The 21474-nt window shown below is 51.8% G+C and overlaps 2 protein-coding genes across 2 annotated transcripts in view; both read right to left on the bottom strand.

Moving 5' to 3' along the window:
- Slc12a5 (solute carrier family 12 member 5) overlaps positions 1–2362 on the bottom strand; it is a 37810-nt gene extending 35448 nt beyond the window's left edge. The window contains exon 1 of the mRNA XM_052184270.1: positions 2242–2362. Coding sequence (XP_052040230.1) covers positions 2242–2362 — 121 coding nt within the window. The remainder of the gene's footprint in view (positions 1–2241) is intronic.
- Positions 2363–6070: 3708 nt separating this feature from the next.
- Positions 6071–14183, bottom strand: Mmp9 (matrix metallopeptidase 9). The gene is made up of 13 exons (XM_052184269.1): positions 13989–14183; positions 13365–13597; positions 12971–13119; positions 12558–12686; positions 12277–12450; positions 11918–12091; positions 11404–11580; positions 11127–11282; positions 9679–9982; positions 9425–9564; positions 8808–8958; positions 8599–8702; positions 6071–7144 (listed from the first exon to the last, which is right to left on the bottom strand). The coding sequence occupies exons 1-13, from the start codon at positions 14127–14129 to the stop codon at positions 7005–7007; spliced, it is 2172 nt and encodes a 723-aa protein (XP_052040229.1). The 5' UTR covers positions 14130–14183; the 3' UTR covers positions 6071–7004.
- Between the last annotated feature and the right edge of the window lie 7291 nt (positions 14184–21474).

Here is a 21474-nt window from a genome sequence, read left to right as displayed (position 1 = left end):
CAGTGACCTTCATGAGGGGAGGGGCCTGAGGTCATCTGAGGGGGCTTGAGAGGTAAAAAAGTCACCCAAATCCGTGACAAAGGGGAACCTTGAGTGATCTCATGGATACAAACAGGGAAACAGACCCACGGACATGTCTGTCCCACACACTGGTGGGACAGCGTGCGTCGTTAAGCACGCACCGAGTACCCGACAGACCACAGAAGCTGCTGAGATAAGCTCACGTCAAACATGCGCACACAGCCTCAGCCACGGACACACCACGTTCCATACACTTCCCACATACAATTTGGACAGTCAAATTCCCGGTCTATATATTTTTACTTCAGTGGCGCAGGTGTTTGGAGGGTGTAAATGCAAAATCCGAGACATCACCTTGGGACATGAGTCCCCAACACCTTATTCCCAGGCCACGGTCTGAGGAACAGGAGGAGAGGAGGCCAAGGGGGAGGAGGAGGCCAGAGCCGCACACTCTGGTCTGATGAGCACGAGTCACTCACTGTTAGGCTCTGGGCCTAGCCCTGGGAACACAGAGATAGAGACATGGCCTCTGTCTTTAATGTGCTTGAACCAGCACCCACTGGAAGTGTGCCCTGGTGGACAGGCTGAAGGGGGGGCGAGGGAAAGAGAAAAGGATCTCGGAAGAGGTGGAAGAGCTGTAACTTAGAGAATGAGCTCGGGTGAATTTTCCTAGCTTGTGGAAGTGGGGCAGGGTGGGGGTGGGGTAAACAGGATGAGACATACCGGATGCAAATGAAGAAAGGAACTGAATGACAGACTCAAGGGTTTGGCCTTCATCCGATAGTGATGGGCTTCTTAGTGTGGGATGGGTAGACCGACCGGGCGGGCGGCGGGGAGATCAGATGTGGCTCTAGATCTGTGAGCAGCTTTACAGGCTCGGATCAGGGGGGTGGTGACCGACAAAAGAGAAACGTAACAGAATTCAGGATCAGTTTTGAAGGTCGTTGGCCAAATCATGAAAAACGATTGGATTTGATGAGAAAACGGTGATGAGGTGGTGTTGAAATTTTTGATTCTGAGAGGTTTGATAAGCCTTTTAAAAAGAGAGAGAGAGAGAGAGAGAGAAAGAGAGAGAGAGAGAAACAAATCCGAGTGTCCACAATCCGAGAGGCGGTTGGGTCACTGACTGGAACCTGAGGAAGTCCAGACCTGGAGTTGTCCATACCTTGAGGAGCCTTCTGAAGGAAACCCCCCAAAACAGGCTTGTGTTAGCTCCAGGCAATGCGAGCTCACCCGCGGCTCATGAGCGACCCCTAGCGACCAGGGACGGCTCTATCTCTCTTGCTCTCCTCCAGGCCTTGGGGCCGCTCCAAGCCTATTCGCCCCTCTCCTTCCAAAGGAGAAGGGCACAGAGCTAGGAAGAGGGGAAAACCCTGAAAGAGACCCTTGCAGAGGGGACTGTTTCTGTAACCAGGATGTCACTTCTTCTCGGAGAGCCAGAAGGATCCCTTTGCCCTCTCCAGTGGAGCTGCATGTGACTTCCATTACCAGATCACTGAACTGTGCACCCCCAACTCCAGCTCAGCTAGCTCCTCCCTCCGAGGGAGATGAATGCCCAAAGACTGGGACTGGGTCCTTTGACATCCTTCCTGGACCTAACTGCCTATGATTCAAACTAATTTCCCTGTCTGCGGTCTCCTTTAGGGGATACCCAGGCATTCCGCCTGTCTACAAAGAGGCAGAAGACTGAAGAATCCGATGGGCATCAAGGATCCGTTAACGTAGCTCCTGCCTCAGCGACCCCACCCACCCACCCTGGCCCTACTTTGATCCTCCCAGCCCAACCCGTCCTGTTTGGCGCCCCCAAATCGATCTAGGCCCTCTTCACCGCAGCTCTGGACACCTCAATCTCATAGTCCCCGCTCCTTGGTCCCGCTCCCTCTCCTCAAGGTCCCCACCTCCTTAGTGCTTGGGCCTACTTCCCTCCAGACCCAGACCCAGACCCAGACTCGGACCCAGACCCTCAGTCTCCAGCTCACCCCTTCCTCCCTTGCCCCTGTCCCAGCTCTTTTCCTGACCCTACTTGCTCCCCTGTGGCCCCGCCCACCAGGATCCGGTCACGCCCCCTCGCCCTTCCCTCTGGGCACCCCAAGTCCTTGGGTCCGCACTCCTGTCCGCTCCCTGCAGCCCCCTCGCCCAGTCCAGGCCCCGCCCCACTCTGCAGTGGCCCCGCCCTCTCGCCCCGCCCCCCAGCAGTCCCGCCCCCCCTGCGGCCTCTACCTTTGACGTCTTCCCTCGGGAGCCGGCGGGGGTCGGCGACCGAATGCCGGCGGGACTCTGGGTCAGCGGAGGCGGCGGACGCCGCGGGGGGCAGCGAGGTGACCGTGAACCTGCGGCTCATGGCGCGCGAGGCGGCGGGATCGCACAAGTGGCCGCAGCCGGGCTGATGGAGCGCCAAGAGCTTTCCCCGCCCGCCGCGCGCAGCGCCGGGTCCTAGTGCCCGCTGTACCCAACCTCCCCAATCTGGTCGCTTCTCCTTGGGACCCCCCACCCCCCAATCCGGACTCTCAGTTTCTCCAGAAGAGCACCTGAGCATTCCACCCATATATGAGTCATTTCTCACGGAGGGCTTCCCCACCTCTGCTAGGTTCTCTTGAACATCTGGGTTCGTTGACTCAGCAGAAGTTGATGGTGATCCTGTTTTTTAGGCAACAGACAGAGACCTCTACCCATACAGTAATGACCATCAACTGGCTACTTGCCTTCCTGAGGCTCATGTTCTAAGGAGGACATCGGAAAAAGTGTGTGAGCAAATAGGTAGATAGGAGACGCTGCCATACCTTAAGAAGGAAAATTGGGGCCACTGAGGAGGAGAACTAAAGGGTGACCTGAGAGAAGGGCTCCCAAAAAGCATGAGACCTGAGCTAAGACCTCACTTGTAATGAGAACTAACAACGCAAAGATCTCTGGGAAGAACTCCTCAGTAGAAGCAGGAGCAAGTACCTAGGTCTAAAAGAAGTAGCTCTGTGGGAAGATGCTTGCACAGCAAGCAGCTGCTTAAACCTGGGTTTAAGCCTAGGCATTCTTTTAAAAAAAAAGATTTATTTATTTTTATTATATGCAAGTATACTGTAGCTGTCTTCAGACACTGCAGAGAAGATGTCAGATCTCCTTAAGGATGGTTGTGAGCCACCACGTGGTTGCTGGGATTTGAACTCAGAACCTTTGGAAGAACAGTTGGTGCTCTTAACTGCTAAGTCGTTCCCTCCAGCCCCTTGAATGCATTTCTAATCCACACGGGAAGTCATGGGAAGTTTTGATTCAGTTTTGATTAGTGTGGTCTAATTTATAGTTAAACGTGATCAATGGCTCTGACAGCTGAGGGGAATGGGAAGATGACTCAGAAAAGAACATGGGGCATACAGGGCCTGTAATCATATGGTTGGTGACGCAGAAGCATGGGTTATCCCTGCGTCTCAGTGGCAGCCAGCCAACCAGGCCCAAGGTCTCAGAGAGAGAAAGGGAGAAGGACAGGGAGAGAGAGAGAGCGACAAAGAGAGAGAGAGAGACAGAGAGAAAGACAGAGAGAGAAAGACCCTGTCTCAAAACAAGATGGGGCTGAAGGTGGCAAAATGGCCGGCTCATCAGGTAAAGGCACGTGCCAACAAGTCTGACAAGGTGAATTTAATCCCTGAGCCACAGAGATAAAGAGCCAGCTCTGCCTGTGATCCACTGACTACTGTGCAAGTGCTGTTAGCGTGTGGGTGCCCGTATACATACACATAACCAATTAAAGAACTGTAATAAGTTTTTAAATCAAGATGGAGAGCCCCTGGAGATAATACCTAAGGTATGGAGAGCCCCTGGAGACAATACCTAAGGTGTCATGACCTCTGGCCTCTGCCTGAACCTACACATGTCTATGCGTACACACGTGAGCGTGCACACACACACACACACACACACACACACATGCAGGAGTCAGGAGTGGATACCGGGTCTAAAGAAGGGGTAATTAATCATGCCTAGTCTAGAGAAGTAGAGACATCAGATGCAGGGGAACACAGGCAGCAGGGCCTGCAGCTGGGCTAAGCTGACAGTGGAATAAGACAGCAACCGCACTGTGGGGATAGGAACAGCTAAAGTCACTCTGGAACACTTTGTCGTATCTCTTAAGCTAAGTCTAGGCAAGTATGTGCTGCCCTTCAGTCCAGTTTTCCTCTGGTTTGTGAGCAGAAGAAATGTCTGTCTGTTCTCAAAAACTTCTTGTTTGTGTGTGTGTGTGTGTGTGTGTGTGCACGCGCACATGTGTGTGTGTGTATGTGTGTGTGTGTGTGTGTGTGTGCAGTACCCATCGAGGCCAGAAGAGAGTGCTGGATCCCCTGGAACTGGATCTACAGGCAGTTATAAGCCACCAGATTTGCCAGATTTGGGCACTGGGAATCCTCTGCAGGACCAAGTACTTTAGCCCCTGAGCCAACTTTCCAGCCACTATCTCACCAAGACTTTTCAAAAAAAAAAAAACAAAAACAAAAACAAAAAACTGGTCACAGCATCATTATTCGTGATGATCCCAGACTAGAACATACCCAAATGTTCACCAGTAGCAAAAATAGACCATCGTCAGACATTCACACATGGAACTGGGCATAGTACTGAGAATAAACCATCCACTGTTTACAAAATACGCACAAGCTCACAAAGACGCCATTGAACAAAGGGGTTCAAGAGACACAACAGGTGCAACACACCTTCCAGAAAGTATTTAAATAGTGGGGGCAGGCAATGAGAGATAAAAGTGGATAAAAGTGCTGGAAAGAGCTCCTAAGAGTTGTCATCCTCTGTGTATGAATGTGTGTGTTCATGGTCGGTCACACAGCCTGGTGACAGCTGGAGGAGAGAGCTGGGTCTGTTTCAACAGAAAACCTATTAGGTCAAGAAGAGCAGGCAGCGGAGCCTGAGTCTAGGGCTCAGGGGAGAGGTTCAGCTGGGGGAATGCCAGTTTGGAGTCTTTTGCATGGAGATGCTATTCAGAGTAGGTGGCTTGGTGGGATCATAGGGAACAAGTGTCCACGGAGGACTCTGAGGACTGAACCTTAGGGTGTGCCCCCACGGGAGGCTACAGAGAGGAAGAGAAGAACCAGGAGGGGATGGCTGGAAAGTATTTCTGGGGAGAAAGCAAGGTGGGCTGTCCCATCCGTGTGTGGATGGAGGATAAACAATGCTCACTGTGCATTGTCTGGGAGTTGCAAGTGAGCCAGTGACCTTGTGAGGCAGGATTCAGTGGGGAGCGTTGTTTACAACCAGCAACAAGGAAGTGGAGAGGCGAGGGGGATCCATCTGTGGGAAAGTTCTACTGGGCGTGGGCGTGGGCATTGAGAAGCAGGAGAGCGACCCGGGAAGTCAGGACAGAGAGGGGTTTTAAACAAGGCGTGTCATGGAATGTTTGTGGGAGTGGCTCATTCCTGAGCTAGAAATAGTCTATCAGGGAGAGGCGCACCCCAAGTAAACTGGGAGTGGGGGCCGTTCTCTGGGCTACTCCTCTTTTTTTGGGGGGGGGGTTGGTTTTTTCGAGACAGGGTTTCTCTGTATAGCCCTGGCTGTCCTGAAACTCACTCTGTAGACCAGAACTCAGAAATCCCGCCTGCCTCTGCCTCCCAAGTGCTAGGATTACTGGCATGCGCCACAACCTCCCGGCTTGGGCTTCTCCTCAAACGCCTGCTTGGACTCCTCAGGCAGGACACAAGGACACCACACCAAGCCTCCCTCCTTTCGAACCTTTCACTGAGAGCCCACCCTGGTCGGCTCTCCTCAGTGGGCACGCATTCCCACTGCTAGGCTCTCATGATTTGAATACTACGACCTCCATCCTGTGTGTCCATTTTCTGGCTGGTGGTTTGACGGGGTGGCTGGCTGGAGAGGCAGCGCCAATTTAAACTCACTTGCTGCTGTCCCAGGGGATCAGAATTTGGCTCTCAGCACTGGCATAGGGTAGCATCTCTCACCACCCACAACTCTAACTGCAAAGGATCCAGTGCCCTCTTCTGGCCCTCTGGAGGCATCAGCACACAGGTGCACACAAACACATAAACACACACACACACACAGATAAATAAATATTCATTTATTTAAAAAAGACTGCCGCAGGAAGACACCTGGTCATTCTTCCTGGATCCATTCCAGCTGAGGGGGGCATCTAGGCTGGAGGACACCGTCTGATCTAAACCACAATGCACAGAGCCCCTACCTCTCTGGCACATGTGCTCTCTAAGCACTCTGCGGCCGCCAGCAACCACAGGGTTTCCCCTGTGAGTGAGTCGGATTCTTGAGAGTGGAGTCTGGGGTCTGGTCTCAACAGACTTCCAGGACACTGAGAATCTTTGAATCACTGAGTAAATCCTTGAAGGAAGAACCAACATCCAATAGATTCCCCTGTCCCTAATGCCCAGTAGAGAGCCTGGCTCCCTAGGGATGCTCTCAATAAATGTTTGATGAGTGGATAGCTCGGTGGTGTCCTCCATGTAAGAGAGAAATAGCTACATAATACCTTCCAGTTGGGGTAACTGAATACCTTAATATTTATGCAGCAGTTGGAGCAGTGCCCTACACACAGTAAGCATTCTATAGGTTAAATGCATACATGTGAACATAACCACATACATAATAAACAGAAGGGGGGCTGGAGTCGGTGAGGTGGTTCAGCGGGTGAATTACTTGTCACAAAAGCCAGCTGAGTTCAATCCCCAGATGCCACATAAAAATAGAAGGTCAGAACCAACCCCACGAAGTTGTCTTCTGACCAGCACACGATTGGGTGCAGATATAATTACAGATTAGCCCATCGATTAGAGTAGCTGGTAAAGGTTGGGGGGGGGGGAGTCTGTGTTTATTAGAAACAGTCCAACAAGAAAGGACAGCATGTGGAGAGGGCCCCGCCCATCTCCACTCCTTCCCATTCTCTAGAAGAGAACACCAGGTTGTGTCCAGCCAACCAGCTCCTTTCTCTAGAAAAAGGTGGTCTCTAGAGACTTAGGAGACCTAATTCAAGGGCACTGCAGGAGGTCGTAGGTCACATAACCCACGTGGTCCACCTGGTTCATCTTGTTCACGTCATTCACCTGGTTTGTCTCCTTGTGTAAATTCACACGCCAGAAGAATTTGCCTTGGCAGAAATAGGCTTTGTCTACAGGAAACAAGAAGACACAAGAAAGCTGAATTCTATGCTCCCTTCTCATAGACAAAAGGAACAAGATTTTTATAAGCACCCTGTGGTGGTTTGAATGAAAATTGACCCCTATAGGTTCATAGGGTGTGGCACTTGGGAGGTGAAAGGAGCGTGGCCTTATTAGAGGACCTGTGTCACCGGGGTGGGCTTTGAGATTTCAGCTGCTCAAGCCCAGCCCAGTGTCTCTCTTCTGCTGCCTGCAGCTGAGGTAGAACTCTCAGCTGCCTCTCCAGCACCATGTTTGCCAGTGAGCCACCATGCTTCCCACCATGACAATAATGGACTGAGCCTCTGAACTGTGAGCCAGCCCCAATTAAATCGGCTCTTTTAAACATTAACTCTTAAGTTGCCATGGTCACGGTGTCTCTTCACAGCAATTGAACCCTAACTAAGACACATTCCTCCTGGCTTCTCTCTATCTTCCTGTGGTTTTCACATGACACTTCCATCTCTTCTACCTGCCTGTGAGATGCTAGAGGGCACAGACCTCTCTTTGATACCCAAAGAACTAGCAAACCTCCTTTAATCCCAGCACTTGGGAGGCAGAGGCAGGTGGATTTCTGAGTTTGAAAACAGCCTAATCTCCAGAGTGAGTTCCAGGACAGCCAGGGCTATGCAGAGAACTGACACCTGAAGGATGAGAGAGAGGCAGCCTGGTGACAGTTCAGATGGGAAGCCTTCAAAATAGGGGAACAACCAGCCCCAGGGCCTCAAGCTATGGAGGATCCTATCTGTTCACAGAGCAGCCTGGGCGGAGTGGAGAGGATGTGGAGAGTACAGGGAGGAGATGAAGAACTTGACATGCGGACAGGGCCATGTGAGCCGCTTCTACCTCAGTGTTATTTGGGATCACTGTCAAACCATTGCCCTCCGCTCCTAATCTTCCCCACTCTTGAATATACTAAAGGCTACTGGATAACTGGTATGGTTGGAGGGAAGGGTATAAAGGAGATGGTTAAAAAATAGACTTGGGAGGTTTGAGCCTTAGAATCAGCCTAACAGAGCTCCAGATAATATCATTATTTTACAGATGGGGAAACTGAGGCCCCAAGAGAGGCAGTGACTTGCCCAAAGACAGCTAGCACTTTCTTGCCTCTCCATGTATCCCTAGCGGCAGTCCTGCACATTATAGGCCCTTGGCTACTGTTTAATAATCAAGGAATGAGCCTTCTAGAGAGCTGTGTTCTCTGCTGGAGTTCCCAAAAGAGAAAGATATGCAAGCAATTCGGCACTTAGATCTGGCTGTGTGAGCTTGGGGTGCTCTCTACAGGGCTCTTATCTGGAACGTTTCCTTGTACCTCCAAGGACTTGCTCTCTCCTGCTAAGAAACTAGCCAGTTGCTAAGGGAGGGAGTCCAGTGTGGGAGGCATCTCATGAAGGGACCCTCCCCGGCCAGCATCAGCACCCCTCACCTTGGTATTGGAAGATGTCGTGTGAGTCCCAGGGCACACCAGAGAACTCCTTATCCAAGCGAGTGACGCTCTGAGGATCCACCTTCTGAGACTTCAAATCGAATCTGCAGGAAAGGGGACAAGCGATGAGCCCCCCTCCGCTCCCCACCCGAGTGCTTCGGGCGAGTGGTGCTAGGGCTCCCCCTGCTGGTGGCCGCGGTTGCTCTTACCTCCAGACACGCCCCTTGCTAAACAGCAGAGCCTTCCCGGCGTGACGAGGGAGAAGGCCAGAGACATGGGTTACCTCCGAGCCTAGACCCAATTTATCCAGACTCCTGGGGCCCAGCACCGACTGGCCTGTGTACACCCACATTTGGCGCCCTGTGGAAGAGAAAGGTCACATCGGTCAGTGGACACAAAAGTGGGGCACAGTCTCTTTGAAGGTCAGGAGACAGAAGCCAGAGAGGCTACTATCAGAGCTATTCAATAGGAAATGAAGCCGGGCAGTGGTGGCGCACGCCTGTAATCCCAGCACTTGGGAGGCAGAGGCAAGCGGATTTCTGAGTTCGAGGCCAGCCTGGTCTACAGAATGAGTTCCAGGACAGCCAGGGCTACACAGAAAAACCCTGTCTCAATAAAATAAAATAAAAATAAAATTTTTAAAAAATTGAAATTCAATACCGCCCCCCAAATGTGAAATCGCATCAGCCAGGCGGGGGCGCTCTTTCGCAGTCGCAGTTATGCTAGCTTTCTGCCAGTTATGCTAGTTATGCACGGGTTATGCTAGGTTTCTGCTCTAAGCTGATGGGTACTGGGGAATAGATGAGCTACAGAGGCACAGACTAACCAGAGAAGAAGAAAATCTTCTTGGACTGAGGATCCTCAAAGGCTGAGTCCAGGTTTGCAGGCAGAGCTGGCCACGTGCGGGCGATAAGGAAGGGGCCCTGTAATGGGCTTCCTCTGTGATTCGGGAATTTCCAGTACCAACTGAGGAGAAAGGAAATGTCAGGGCCCTGAATCTTGGCCCGAGAAATTTGGTAGAAGACGCAAGCAGGCTCCTCTCCAAATCCCGTCTCTCATCCACACCCCCCTCCCGCTTACCCATCCTTGAAGAAATACAGAGCGCCCTGGATCTCAGCAATCGCATCAAAAACATCCACATTGCAAGGATTGTCTGCTGGACTCGAAGACTCTGTAGAGGCCTCAGAAGGGCCAGGTGAGGGGGCGCCTGTAGGGCCAGGTGAGGGGGCGCTTGTAGGGCCAGGTGAGGGGGCGCCTGTAGGGCCAACCGTGGGGCCCACCGTGGGAGGTAGAGTAGGACACATGGTAGGAGGAGCTGTCGGCTGTGGCTCAGCTGTGGTGGTGGCTGGAGGCCTTGGGTCAGGCTTAGGCTTAGAGCCACGACCTAAAAACAAGACACTAGGTAAGACACACTAGTCAGCATTTCTCTGGAGCCCCAGCCTACTGCCACGCCCAGCAATGACGCCTTCAGGCTTCTCTTGAAGCTAGAGGCTACAAGCAAGCCTCTTCTCCCACACCAAGCCTAAGTGTCCAGAACTGAGCTCTGTGAAGATATGTGGACTGGGTTCTCAGAAGAGAACGGGCAGAATCTCCCTCCCTTCCCCAAGTCAGTCAGGGAGAGAGTCTTTTGGGTGACCATCGTGTCAAACAGTGCTGTGAGCTACCTGTTTCCTGAGTGCAATCATGCTGGCCTGCTTTGCCTTTAAAAGCTCCTTTGAGGGCTGAAGACATGGTGCAGTGGTTAGGACCACTGACTGATCTTCCAGAGGACCTGGGCTCATTTCCAAGCACCCACAAGCTAACAACAATTTGCTTCTCCAGGTCTAAGTGATCTAACGCCCTCTTCTGGCCTCTTCTGGCATTGCACATGCATGGTGTGCATACATTCAGGCAAAACACCCATAACAAATACAAAGCAATTTATCTTTGGAAGTTCTTTGGGTCAGAGCTTTACGTAGCCCAGGTTGGCCTGGAGCTGAGTGTGTCTCTCAGGCCAGCCTCAAACTCATGGTAACCCCTTTTGTGTCAATCCCCTGAGTGCTGGGATCACAGGTTTGCTATGCCACCCCGCAAGTATCCCCATTTTTTCAAAGGTTAATGATGATCAAAAGCAAGACAAAACAATCAAATGTCACTTAATAAAGCCAGGCGTCATTCTACTTCAGTCAGCCCTATCAAAGCCTTATGAGAACCACGCTATTATCGCACGCCAACACTTTATATAGGAGGAAAATGGCACACCTAAATTCGCCTATGAAGTGGCTTGGCTGACCCTTCTTGCTGAGAATCAAACGCAGGGCCTCGTGTCTGCTTTGCAGAATTCAGTGTGTATTCTAAACACTAGGTTGCATGCCCAGCCCTGGGCTGGCTTTTGAACCTGAGCCTAGAGTGCCATCACCAAGCAATTACTGGGCACTCAGGCCCTGTCCCAGACGGATACTGAGGTTCAGTTTCTTCCCCCCACCCCCACTTCCTACAGCTGAGCCACATCCTCCCCTCTGCTCCTCCATCTCTGTCCCCAGCCTCACCATACAGATACTGGATGCCTTCTATGTCGTCTTTATTCAGAGGGAAGCCCTCATGGTAGTGATACATGGGGTACATGAGCGCTTCCGGCACCGTAGAATGGTCTAAGCCCAGCGCATGGCCGAACTCGTGCGCTGCCACCAGAAACAGGCTATACCCTGAAAGGTAGAAGGAGCCTAAAATGTAAACACCAGCCCAAGGCCCCAGCCCTGGCTGCTCCACCTCGACTGCCGGGAGGTGACTTGGACCCCACCCCAGGGGCTTCAGAGCCCCGCCCACCTTGGTCTGGACAGAAACCCCACTTCTTGTCAGTGTCGAAGTTTGGTGTGGTCGCGCACCAGAGGCGCCCATCACTGCGGCCCTCGCTGGTACAGGTAGAGTACTGCTTGCCCAGGAAGACGAAGGGGAAGACGCACAGCTTTCCTGCCGAGTTGCCCCCAACTACGGTCACGTCCACTGGTGAGACCAAGAAACAAGTGAGTCAGGAGGATGGGTCTAATATGGTGCCAGGGGTGGGGTGGACCAAAGTAAACTGGGCGAGAGAATCTCGATGGCCTATTTTTTGAAGCCTAGGGGGCGCTGTGGAGCACTGCGGAATCCAGGAAATGCTAATGGCAGAGCCTAAAATAGGAGACCAAAGCCTGAGGATACACAAAAAAAGGCTGCCCAACTGGGAGACAAGGAAAGGAGATGTGGAGGCAGACGGTAGATGGTAGAGAAAGGAAATGGATGCATGAAAACCCGCCTTTGGAAACCAATGCTGGAAGGCAGAGCTGGGATGACCCTCGGGTACCTCGGGTAGGGCAGAAGCCATACTGCTTATCCTGGTCGTAGTTGGCTGTGGTGGCGCACCAGCGGTAACCATCCGAGCGACCTTCAGTGGTGCAGTCAGAGTAGGAGCGGCCCTCAAAGATGAATGGGAACACACAGGGTTTGCCGTCGCCGTTGCCGTGCTCCGTGTAGAGTCCTGTGGAGACCCCACTTAGTGCTTCCAAGCCTGGCCCCACCGCGCTTCACAAGTCACAGAGGAGGCTGGACCCAGAGGGAGGGGGAGGAGCCCGGCCACACCGCTAACGGCAAAGAGGGATTGGAAAAGAAGATCCTGGACCCTTAAAAGTGGCTTCCCGCTCCCCATCCCCAGCGCACACTCACTCTCACTGGGGCAGAAGCCAAATTTGCCGTCCGTGTCATAGTCAGCTGTCGTGCCACACCAAGGTGTGCCATCGTCGCGGCCATCTGTGGTGCAGGCCAAATAGGAGCGTCCCTCGAAGATGAAGGGAAAGTGACATGGGGCACCATTTGAGTTTCCAAAATAAGTGGGGACCACTGTAGAAAGAGGGCTAGAGTCAGGACACTCGCCACACGCCGGTGTAAGAGAAGGGAGTTGGGGCAGGGGGGTGTGGGGGCGGATACTGGAAGGTTCAGGATCTCACCGACGCCTTTGCCCAGCGTCCACAACTCGTCATCGTCGAAATGGGCATCTCCCTGAACGCCGGGGCCAGGGGGGAAGGCATGTGCCAGAAGACCGTCCTTGCCGTCGAAGGGATACCCGTCTCCGTGCTCTGCAAGGGGCCGTCGGAGAGAAAGGTAATCAGTCAACACTTCGCTCTCCTTAAGGGCAAGAGACTGAAGCTGACTCCATCTCCCGCTGAGCAGCGCCCCGGGCCTTGAGAAGAGGTGACTGCGGCTCCAACCCCGCTGGGGGTTAGGGGTGGGTCATTTGTGGAAGTGGCGACTAGGGATTGTGGAGCAGGCATAAGAGTGGACGGATCTGCTGTCCCTTCTATTCTGTTCGTGGTCGTCCCCCCTCCCCCTCCCGTGGCCTGCCCAGCCCGGGAGTTCTCACCCGCGACACCAAACTGGATGACAATGTCCGCTTCTGGCCCGTACACACGGGTGAAGGTGAGCGGTGTCACCTCGCTCCACACCTCGAAGGCGCGCGCGAAGGAGTCATCAATCACGTCTCTCGGCAGGTCTTCAGAGTAGCTTTGGATCCTGGAGGCAAAAAGCCGGCGTCGATGGAGGACCGGGGAAAACAGGGATCACAAATGGGAGGGGGCGGGGCAGCAGCTACACCTGATTGCTCAGTCTTTAAAAAAAAAAAAAAAAAAAAAAAAAAAAACCCAGGGCTCCAGCCTCTCGGAACTTGTACTGCTAAGGTTCCTTTGTGCCCAGCCAAGCGGAGGTGCAAACTGGCCCCCAGCCCCACCCAGGCACCTGCTTCTAGTCCGGCATCTCACCAGTAAGTGACGTTATGATGGTGCCACTTGAGGTCGCCTTCGAAGGTTTGGAATTTGCCCACATCTGGGACACCACAGCGTGGTGTACGAATGGCCTTTAGTGTCCGGCTGTCCAGCTCACCAGTCTGGGGCAGGGACAGCTGCTTCTGAAGCATCAGCAGAGCCGGCCGCAGGGACTGCTTTTCTCCCATCATCTGGGCTGCCCGGGTGTAGCCATAGCGGTACAGGTATTCCTGTGGATGGAGGAAGGGGCAGAGAGGTCGCAGAGTTCTGGCACCTTCCCTCCGGACCTCTGGACCACATGCTTAAAGACTCTAAGCCCAGGACACCCCTGCGCAGCTGGAATTCCCCTATCCTGACCTCCTCCTGACCTCACATGACGCTTCTCCCGATCTCAGATGATATAAACCATGTCGACCCCACAGCCCTCCTACGGTTTAACTGTTCACCGCCAACCCGTGCCGTGTCACACGAAGCCTTCCCCATTGTGCCCCTCCAGCAAACCCGAATCTGCCCAGAGCCTCCAGACCACCTACCCCTACTGCCTAACCCTGGCAGACATAACATACGCATCACCCCCAAATCCAGAAAGCATAACCCAAGGAAGGCTCCCCTTCTGTCTACCTCTGCCAGCTGTGTGTCCGTGAGGTTGGAGGTTTTCAGGTCTTTGGGGAAGACCACGAAAGTCGGCTGGCGCTGGCGAGGGGCAGCAGAGCTGTAGCCCAGAGCCAGGAGCGCCAGGAGCAGGGGCTGCCAGGGGCTCATGGTGAGGACCGAAGCTACTGGCTAACGCTGCCTTTGCAGAGACTTTAAAGAGGCTCTAAAACTGAATCAGTGTCCCCGCCCCGCCCCTCCAGGCTTATGCTGACTCAGTGTGTGTGTGTGTGTGTGTGTGTGTGTGTGTGTGTGTGTGTGTGTTGGGCAGACCAAAGAAAATGCTTACACTACCTCCTCCCTTTTCTCCCCCGCCCACGGTCCCCCACTGCCAAGTCAGGCAGGAAGGACCCCAGACCCACCGGAAACCACAGCTCTCTGGGAGGGGGTTGAGTTTTTGGGAACAGCAGAATTTGTGGGAAAGGGAAGGAGGGTGGCAGGATGAAGGATTCACTTCGCCCTAGGTCTGAAGGCACTGGGTGGTGAGCCCAGTCGAGGACTGGAAAACCTGAGATCCAAGACCCCTCTTCCTTGAGCTGCTAAGACACCCCCCTCCCTTACTGGAGCTCTGCCTGGAGCCCCTCCCCACACTGTAGGTTCTATACCCTCACTCACCCCCACCCCTGTTACACACACACACACATACACACACACCATAGCGTCTTTGACTCAGCTTCCTCTCAGGCCCTCTTTGAGGCAGGATTTGGGGAATTCCAAGGGCAACCCCCTAGCCCCAGCAAGGCTGACTCCTTGGGGAAGGAGAGATGAGCCTCGGGGGCATGTGGGAACAAGGAGAAGCTGCATCCCTCCCTCTCAGGCCGGCTAGCATCCTTCCTCTTCTGGTTAGAGAACCAAAACATGGAACCTTGGTCCCTCAAATCTTTGTCCTTATATTGATCTGAGGATAAAACTCACGAAACACACAAAACGCTTTGAGCACAGCGTTCCTGAGACCTCAGTTGATGGTGTCAAGTTCGTGATTGGAAATTAGGAGACTGGGGTCTTGGCTCTGAGCCTCAAGGTGACCTGGACGGGGCATACACCTTCCTCTCCCAAGCTGTGAAGACCCTTCCCCTCCTCCAGTCCTGTTCCACCCAAGAAAGCTTTTGCACAGTTGTGCTGATAGCCAGCAACCTCCCTGCCTTCCATTCCCCGCCACCGCCACCCCCAGCCACCATGGTGAAGCAGTGCCTCTAGCTGCCTTCAGCACGCTGTTCTGATTGGCCTCCTGTGTGCCCAGACCTTCATGTGCTTCCTAATGAACAGACCTTTGGGATGGAGAGAGGAAGCTGGGTGTGTCCCCAAGCTTCTTTTAGATGCTTCTGACCGATGATCTTCAGCACCGAGTTGCAGCCCTGGGTGTATCATTTCCCAACCTTACCATTTCCCAACTGTGTCACCTTGGGCAAGGCATTTCACCTCCAAGCCACAGTGATCATTCACTTTTTGTGATTTATTATGCTGAACATTGTGATATGCTCTCTACAAACCTCTCATATATATCCTATCCCCTATGTGTGTATGAGTCTGTGTGAGAGTATGTGAGCCTGTGGGTCTGTGTCTGTGTGAGTGTGAGTCTGTGTAAGTGTGAGTGTGAATCTGTATCTATGTGTAACTGTGTGAGTCTGTATGTGTGTGTGTGAGTGTATGTGTGATCTATCTCCATGTGACTCGTGTGTGTGAAAGTGTGAAAGTCTGTGTGTGAGTCTATATGTTAGTCTGTGTGAGTCTATGTGTATGTGTGTATATGTGTGTGTGCCCACACCCCTAGGGTCTTTCTTACACATGCTAGGCAAGAACTCTACAACTGAGTTGTTCCTAGCTCTTGTTAATTTAGCTTATTAATTTGTTTTAGAGGGTGTGTGTGTGTGTGTGTGTGTGTGCTCGCAGGAACACACATCCATGACTGCAGAGGCAAGAGGAGATGTTGACTTCTGTCTCCCTTGGTCATCTTTCTTTTTGTTCCTTTGAGGCAGAGTCTCTCCCTAAACTTAGAGCCCAGGGATTTGCAGACAGACTGGCAGCTAGCATGTCTTGGTGCTCCTGTCTCTGAGTCTCCATCCACCACTGTTGGAAATGCACACGTGGGTGACCTTGCCCAGCTTTTTATGTGGATGCTGTGGATCCAAAGTTGGGTCCTCATGCTTCGACGACACATGCTCTTACCCACTGAGAAATTTCCCCCAGCCCACCCTTGACTCACTGAGACAAGGTCTAATTGGAGGTCAGGTTTGTGCTGAACTGCCATCTCCTGCCTCCGCCTCCCACACACTGTGCCACAGATGTGCACACCATGCCTGGCTGACAAGGCTGGTTTGGGAGATAGCTCAAATATCTGGCATTTTTGGAATAGGAAACATCAACTCAGAGCAGTCAAGGGACTTGCCCATGATCTGAGTTAAAACAGAGAGCCACGGTTCAAGCCTTGGGCAGCGAGAATCTTAAAGATTCTCATCTGCTGTGGGGACCGAGTGGGTCAGAGAACAGGTGAATGGAATAGGTGAGTTTTCAGGGCCTCAACACTCGACCCCTTCTCTTCCCCTGATACCTGACTAAAATGAAGCTGGAGGCACAGGACTTTGAGGGACCATACGCTGAAGGCAGGGATCCAGGGCAGCTATATTACAGACCTGGGACTGGGGTCAAAGAGCAATACAAGATTTAAAATGGAAACAAAATAAGAGGACCTCCCATCCTGATCTTCATCAAGGTGACAGACAAGAACTTCAGAGAAGCCGGACAGTGGTGGCGCACACCTTTAATCCTAGCACTCGGGAGGCAGAGGCAGGTGGATCTCTATGAGTACAAGGCCAGCCTGGTTTACAGATTGAGTTCCAGGATAGACAGGGCTAGACAGAGACCCTGGCTTGAAAAACAAACAAACAAATAAATAAATAAAACAAGCTATTCAACACATTTTTGTTGAGTTTCATGAGATAAGCATTATGCTAAGAAGTGTGCTATGTCGTCAGGTGTCAGAGGAAGGTGGGTCAGGAGTCTAACTAAGATCCCTTGGTTGCATAGCAAGTTCTGAGCCAGCCTGAGCTACTTGAGAGCCCAGCTTCTTTTCTTCCCTCTCCTCCTCTTCTTTTGTTTCTGAGCTAGGATCTTGTCAGTTACCAGAGAGCCGGGGAAATGGCTCAGCAATAAAGGAGCTTGTCACTAAACACAAGGACTGCAGCTCATCCCAGGCATGAAAACCAGCTCCTCAGGTGTCCTCTGACCTCTGGGCAGTGTGGCACACACACTCCTATTCACAAACACACACAGATGAAATGTAAAACACAGTGTGTGTACATGTGTGTGTGTGTGTATGTGTGTGTGTGCAAGTGTGTGCTCAAGTAAGAGTACGTGTGTATGTGCATGCGCATATGTGCATGTATGTGTGTGCTCCTGTATGTGTGTGTTGTACATGTATGTGTGTGCTCCTGCATGTATGTGGATATACGTGTTTGCTCCCACATGTATGTGTAGATGTATGTATGTGCTCCTGCATGTGTGCTCCTGCATGTATGTGTGTTCTCCTGCATATGTGTGCATGTGTGTATACATGTATGTATATGTTCCTATAAGTATGTGTGTGCATGTATGTATTGTGTTCCTGCATGTACATGTGTGCATATATGTGTGTGTTCCTGCATGTGTTTGGGGGGGTGTATGTGTATGTATGTGTGTATGCTGTGGTTTGAGGCAGGGTCTTATCGGGAAACTCTGGCTGGCCTAGAACACACTGTGTGGATCACGCTGGCTTCAGACTCACAGACCTGCTTGCCTATGCCCTCTGAGTACTAGTATTAAAAGTGTTCCTTGCTGTGACTGGGTGGAAATTTGGGAGACAACAAAAAAGAGTCAACCGAAATACAAACTCCACACACCACACATGGAAGTGTCCCATTGACTCTAATTTCCTTCACCGCACAGATGTGGAAACAGGTTCAGCAGAGCTGCAGAACTTGGCAGAGGGAGTGTGTGGGGCAATGGGAGCTCCCACTCTGGGCCTGGACTCCCTAATTCCAAGCTTCAGCTCACTGTGTGGCTCTTCTGCTATCGACACAACCTACCATTTCCCCTCATCTTAAAAATGGCGTTAATAGCAGTGTTTCCCATGTGGGCCTGTTGCAGCGGTACCTGGCACACTGGGTAAGCAATGGGTACCACTTCTCAGCTTCGCTTGCCTACAGGATTGTTCTTACCAACTGGGGAGAGAGAACCCAGGCCTTGGAATCCATCCAAGCAAGAACTCTTCTCTCCCTACCCCCAACTTCCTCCTTTGCCACACACACACACACACACACACACACACTGCTCACCAACCCCCCACGAAGGGGAACTTGGGGGAAGCTTGGTTTTCAACACAGCCATATCAGGAAGTGGTTCTGGTTACCACATCCCCTTCCCCACTTCCTCAGCTCCCCTTAACACTACAACAGAGTTTAGCTAAGGACCCAGGCAGGAAGCGCCCCCTCCCCCAGGAGGCAAAGCCTCACCCCCTGGAGCTCTGAACTCTTAACCTGGAATCATAGTTCAGACTCTGAACCCTTCCGGTAGCATGGGGACTAGGCTAGACCTGGAATCCTGAGTCACTCACTAGCAGATGACAAAGCCATGGAAGATCTCCACAGCAGGGATAACCTCAGAGATAAGGAATGGCTTCCTCTGTCTAGCATGGGGGAATTCTAAGCCTGCTTCTCCCAAATTTGCTGAAGAGGAAAGGGCCAGGTAGGCCTCAGAGGCTCTGACAGGCAGGATGTGGGGGAGACAAATCCTTGTCTTAGATGAAACAGATGCCCCCAAGGAAGTGTATCACTAGATCCCAGGTTCCTACCACAAGCATCCCTCCTGGCCCTGGGAAAGGGGCAATTCCCCAGTCTGACTCCTAGATTATTTCCTGATGCTAAGCCACGCCTCCCCATTGCCTGTGCTTAGCACCTTGCATGGAGAAGTACTGACTTTGGAATTAGACCTCCAGGCTTCAAATCCCAGCTCCTAGCACTTTCTATGTGACCTCAGGCTGTTATTTTGTCTGTCTGTAATGCCATTTCTTCTTCTGTAAAATGGGGGAAGACTGAGGTGTAGCTCAACTGTGGGGTGTGTTCTGCTTGCTCAAGGCCCTTTGTCAAGAGTCTGGTTCCCAGGAGTCTACTTCGAAGAGTAATAATACTGAGGATTTTGTGAGACTGTGTTGCAAACTTTTAACACAGTTGACTGACACATGTCAGGCATGGTGGGGAGGGGCTATGATGATTCCTTTGCTCTAATGCTCTCATTCATAATAATTCCATGTCAGAGATGAGAAAATTGGAGTTCACCCAAGTCCACACACCCAGTGAGGGAATTGTCAGGGACTCAGTCTGGCCCCCCGACCAGGACCCCCAACCTTCTCCCCAGAGTCTGCATGTGTCCCAGGGTGCCTCTGTCTGATGAATTCTAATCCTGTGCACACAGACATTAGACAGTTTGCCCAACACTGTCACAGACCTCAGGACAGTACATCTGTACTGCATGGTGGGTCCTCTGGAGACCCTACTTGGGTCTGTGCTTTTAGAACCCTTGACACCCACAGGAAGCAGAAATTGTGAACTATTTTCAAGGTGACAGCCACAAAGCTTAGAGAAGTGTGGTTTTTTGGTTTTGTCTTGCCTTTTTGGTCCAAAGTCCCATGTAGCCAGGCTGACATCAAACTCACCGTACTGCTGAGAATTACCATGAACTTCTGAACCTCCTCCTTCCAATCTCTGGAACACTGACTGATATTAGAGCTGTGCACTACAGACCTGGATTTATGCGGTGCTGGGGATTGAGCCCAGACTCTGAGAAAAGTAATCTACCAATAAACTATACCCCCAGCCCTTTGACTTTTGAGGCAGGCTCTTGGTATCCAGCCTAAGGTGGCTTTGAACTTCTGGTTCTATTGCCTCTGCCTTAGGAGTATGGGGATTACAGAAACATGTCACTATACCTTGTTCAGAAGAAGTGTTTTAAATTCCTCATTGTCCCCCCCAGCTGGCGAGTGACAGGGCTCCTGTCTCAGCCTTCTGACTCTAAGTCCCATGCTAAGATCGGGTCACTGGTAAAGGCAAGAAGGAAGTTGGGGGGGATGGGGGAGTGTGGAAGCATCTGGGTTGGGGGGGTGCTCAGTAGCCAAGCTGGGGTGGGGGTTATGTCTCAGAACCAACCGTGGGTATATCTGGCTGGGTTCTGTAGAAAACAAGAATGAGGAAAGGTTGGAATAAAAAAAAGGAGAGTCGGGTAGCTGGAAGAGGCACTACAGCCCAGACGACTTCCCTCAGCCTGAGGGTCTTGTTCCCAGGAAGAGATGATGCTGAGGGTCACATCCGGAGATGGAGGGAGGAGGGTGGAAATGAGACCCATTCCTTCCACAGGAGCTTGTCCACCAGCAGTTATGAATACGCGTGGGGGTCTCTGCCAAGCAGGTGCAGTCTCAAAATACACGTTTTAAAAGTTGCTTTTGATATTTGGGAGGGAATAAAAAAACAACCCTTAAAATGTCCAGTGTGCAAAAAAGTCCACCCTCAGTTGGACCTCCTTATATGGTAATTCCATGGTCTGGTGTTGCTGTTTGGCTTTGGGGGAGCATCAGGAGAGCAGAAAAGGACTCCTGTGATCACAGTGTAACCTAAACCTGACTCTTCAAAGTGGGGACAGTTCAAGGGATGCTAAATCACCCACAAAAATCCAAGGCTAAACATTCAGTGGGCTCAGCCTTTGCTGACAGAAAGAAAGAAGAGGCCCTAGGGAATACTTCAGGAGGGAGGGGTGCACATAACACACAGATTTTGCTCCTGTTCCAAGACCAGGTTGAGTTCTCCACCAGGCACCATTTCTCAATCCCTTTCAGGGGTCCCTGATGTCCTGCAGCAGCTGCTCCTAAGGACATTTAAAACAGCAAATCCTCACCTGTCCCTACCCTAACTGTTTGTCATTCATTCGTTCATTTGTTCATTCATTCATCCATTCATCTTTGTGGTGCTGACATTCCAAGCCTTGTCCATGTAAGGCAAGCTTTCTCCCACTGAGCCTGTCTCTGTCTGCCCCACCCCTACAGTCTTAGATGTAACAAGCCTGACAAGGAATTCTGATGCCTGAGTGCTCTGCTTTTATGCAGTTTCATTCTAACACTGAGTGGGAGGGGTTTTGGCCCCGTTTCCAGGGGGAAACTGAGGTCAGCCAGTTAAAGCCAGTTGTCCCATTACATAACTAGTGTTAACACTGGCTGCCAGTCTAGGCTTTTTTTTACAATAAAGCTTATGTATTCCTTTATATATTATTGATGGAGGAGACAGTCAAGAATTTCAGGAGTCCTGGCTACTCCAAACCGGTTCTAGACGGTTCAGGAATCTGGGTGCAGCCAAGGGGTGCCAGGCACTAGGTGCGTCCCAAGTCACCTGCAGGAATCTCTCCGTATGTTAATAGAACTGGCACTGTACAAGTATGA

Source organism: Apodemus sylvaticus, chromosome 5 (genome assembly GCF_947179515.1).
Source record: "Apodemus sylvaticus chromosome 5, mApoSyl1.1, whole genome shotgun sequence".
Taxonomy (NCBI): domain Eukaryota; kingdom Metazoa; phylum Chordata; class Mammalia; order Rodentia; family Muridae; genus Apodemus; species Apodemus sylvaticus.
The sequence above is the reverse complement of the archived record's forward strand: the minus strand, read 5'-3'. Positions and strand labels throughout refer to the sequence as shown.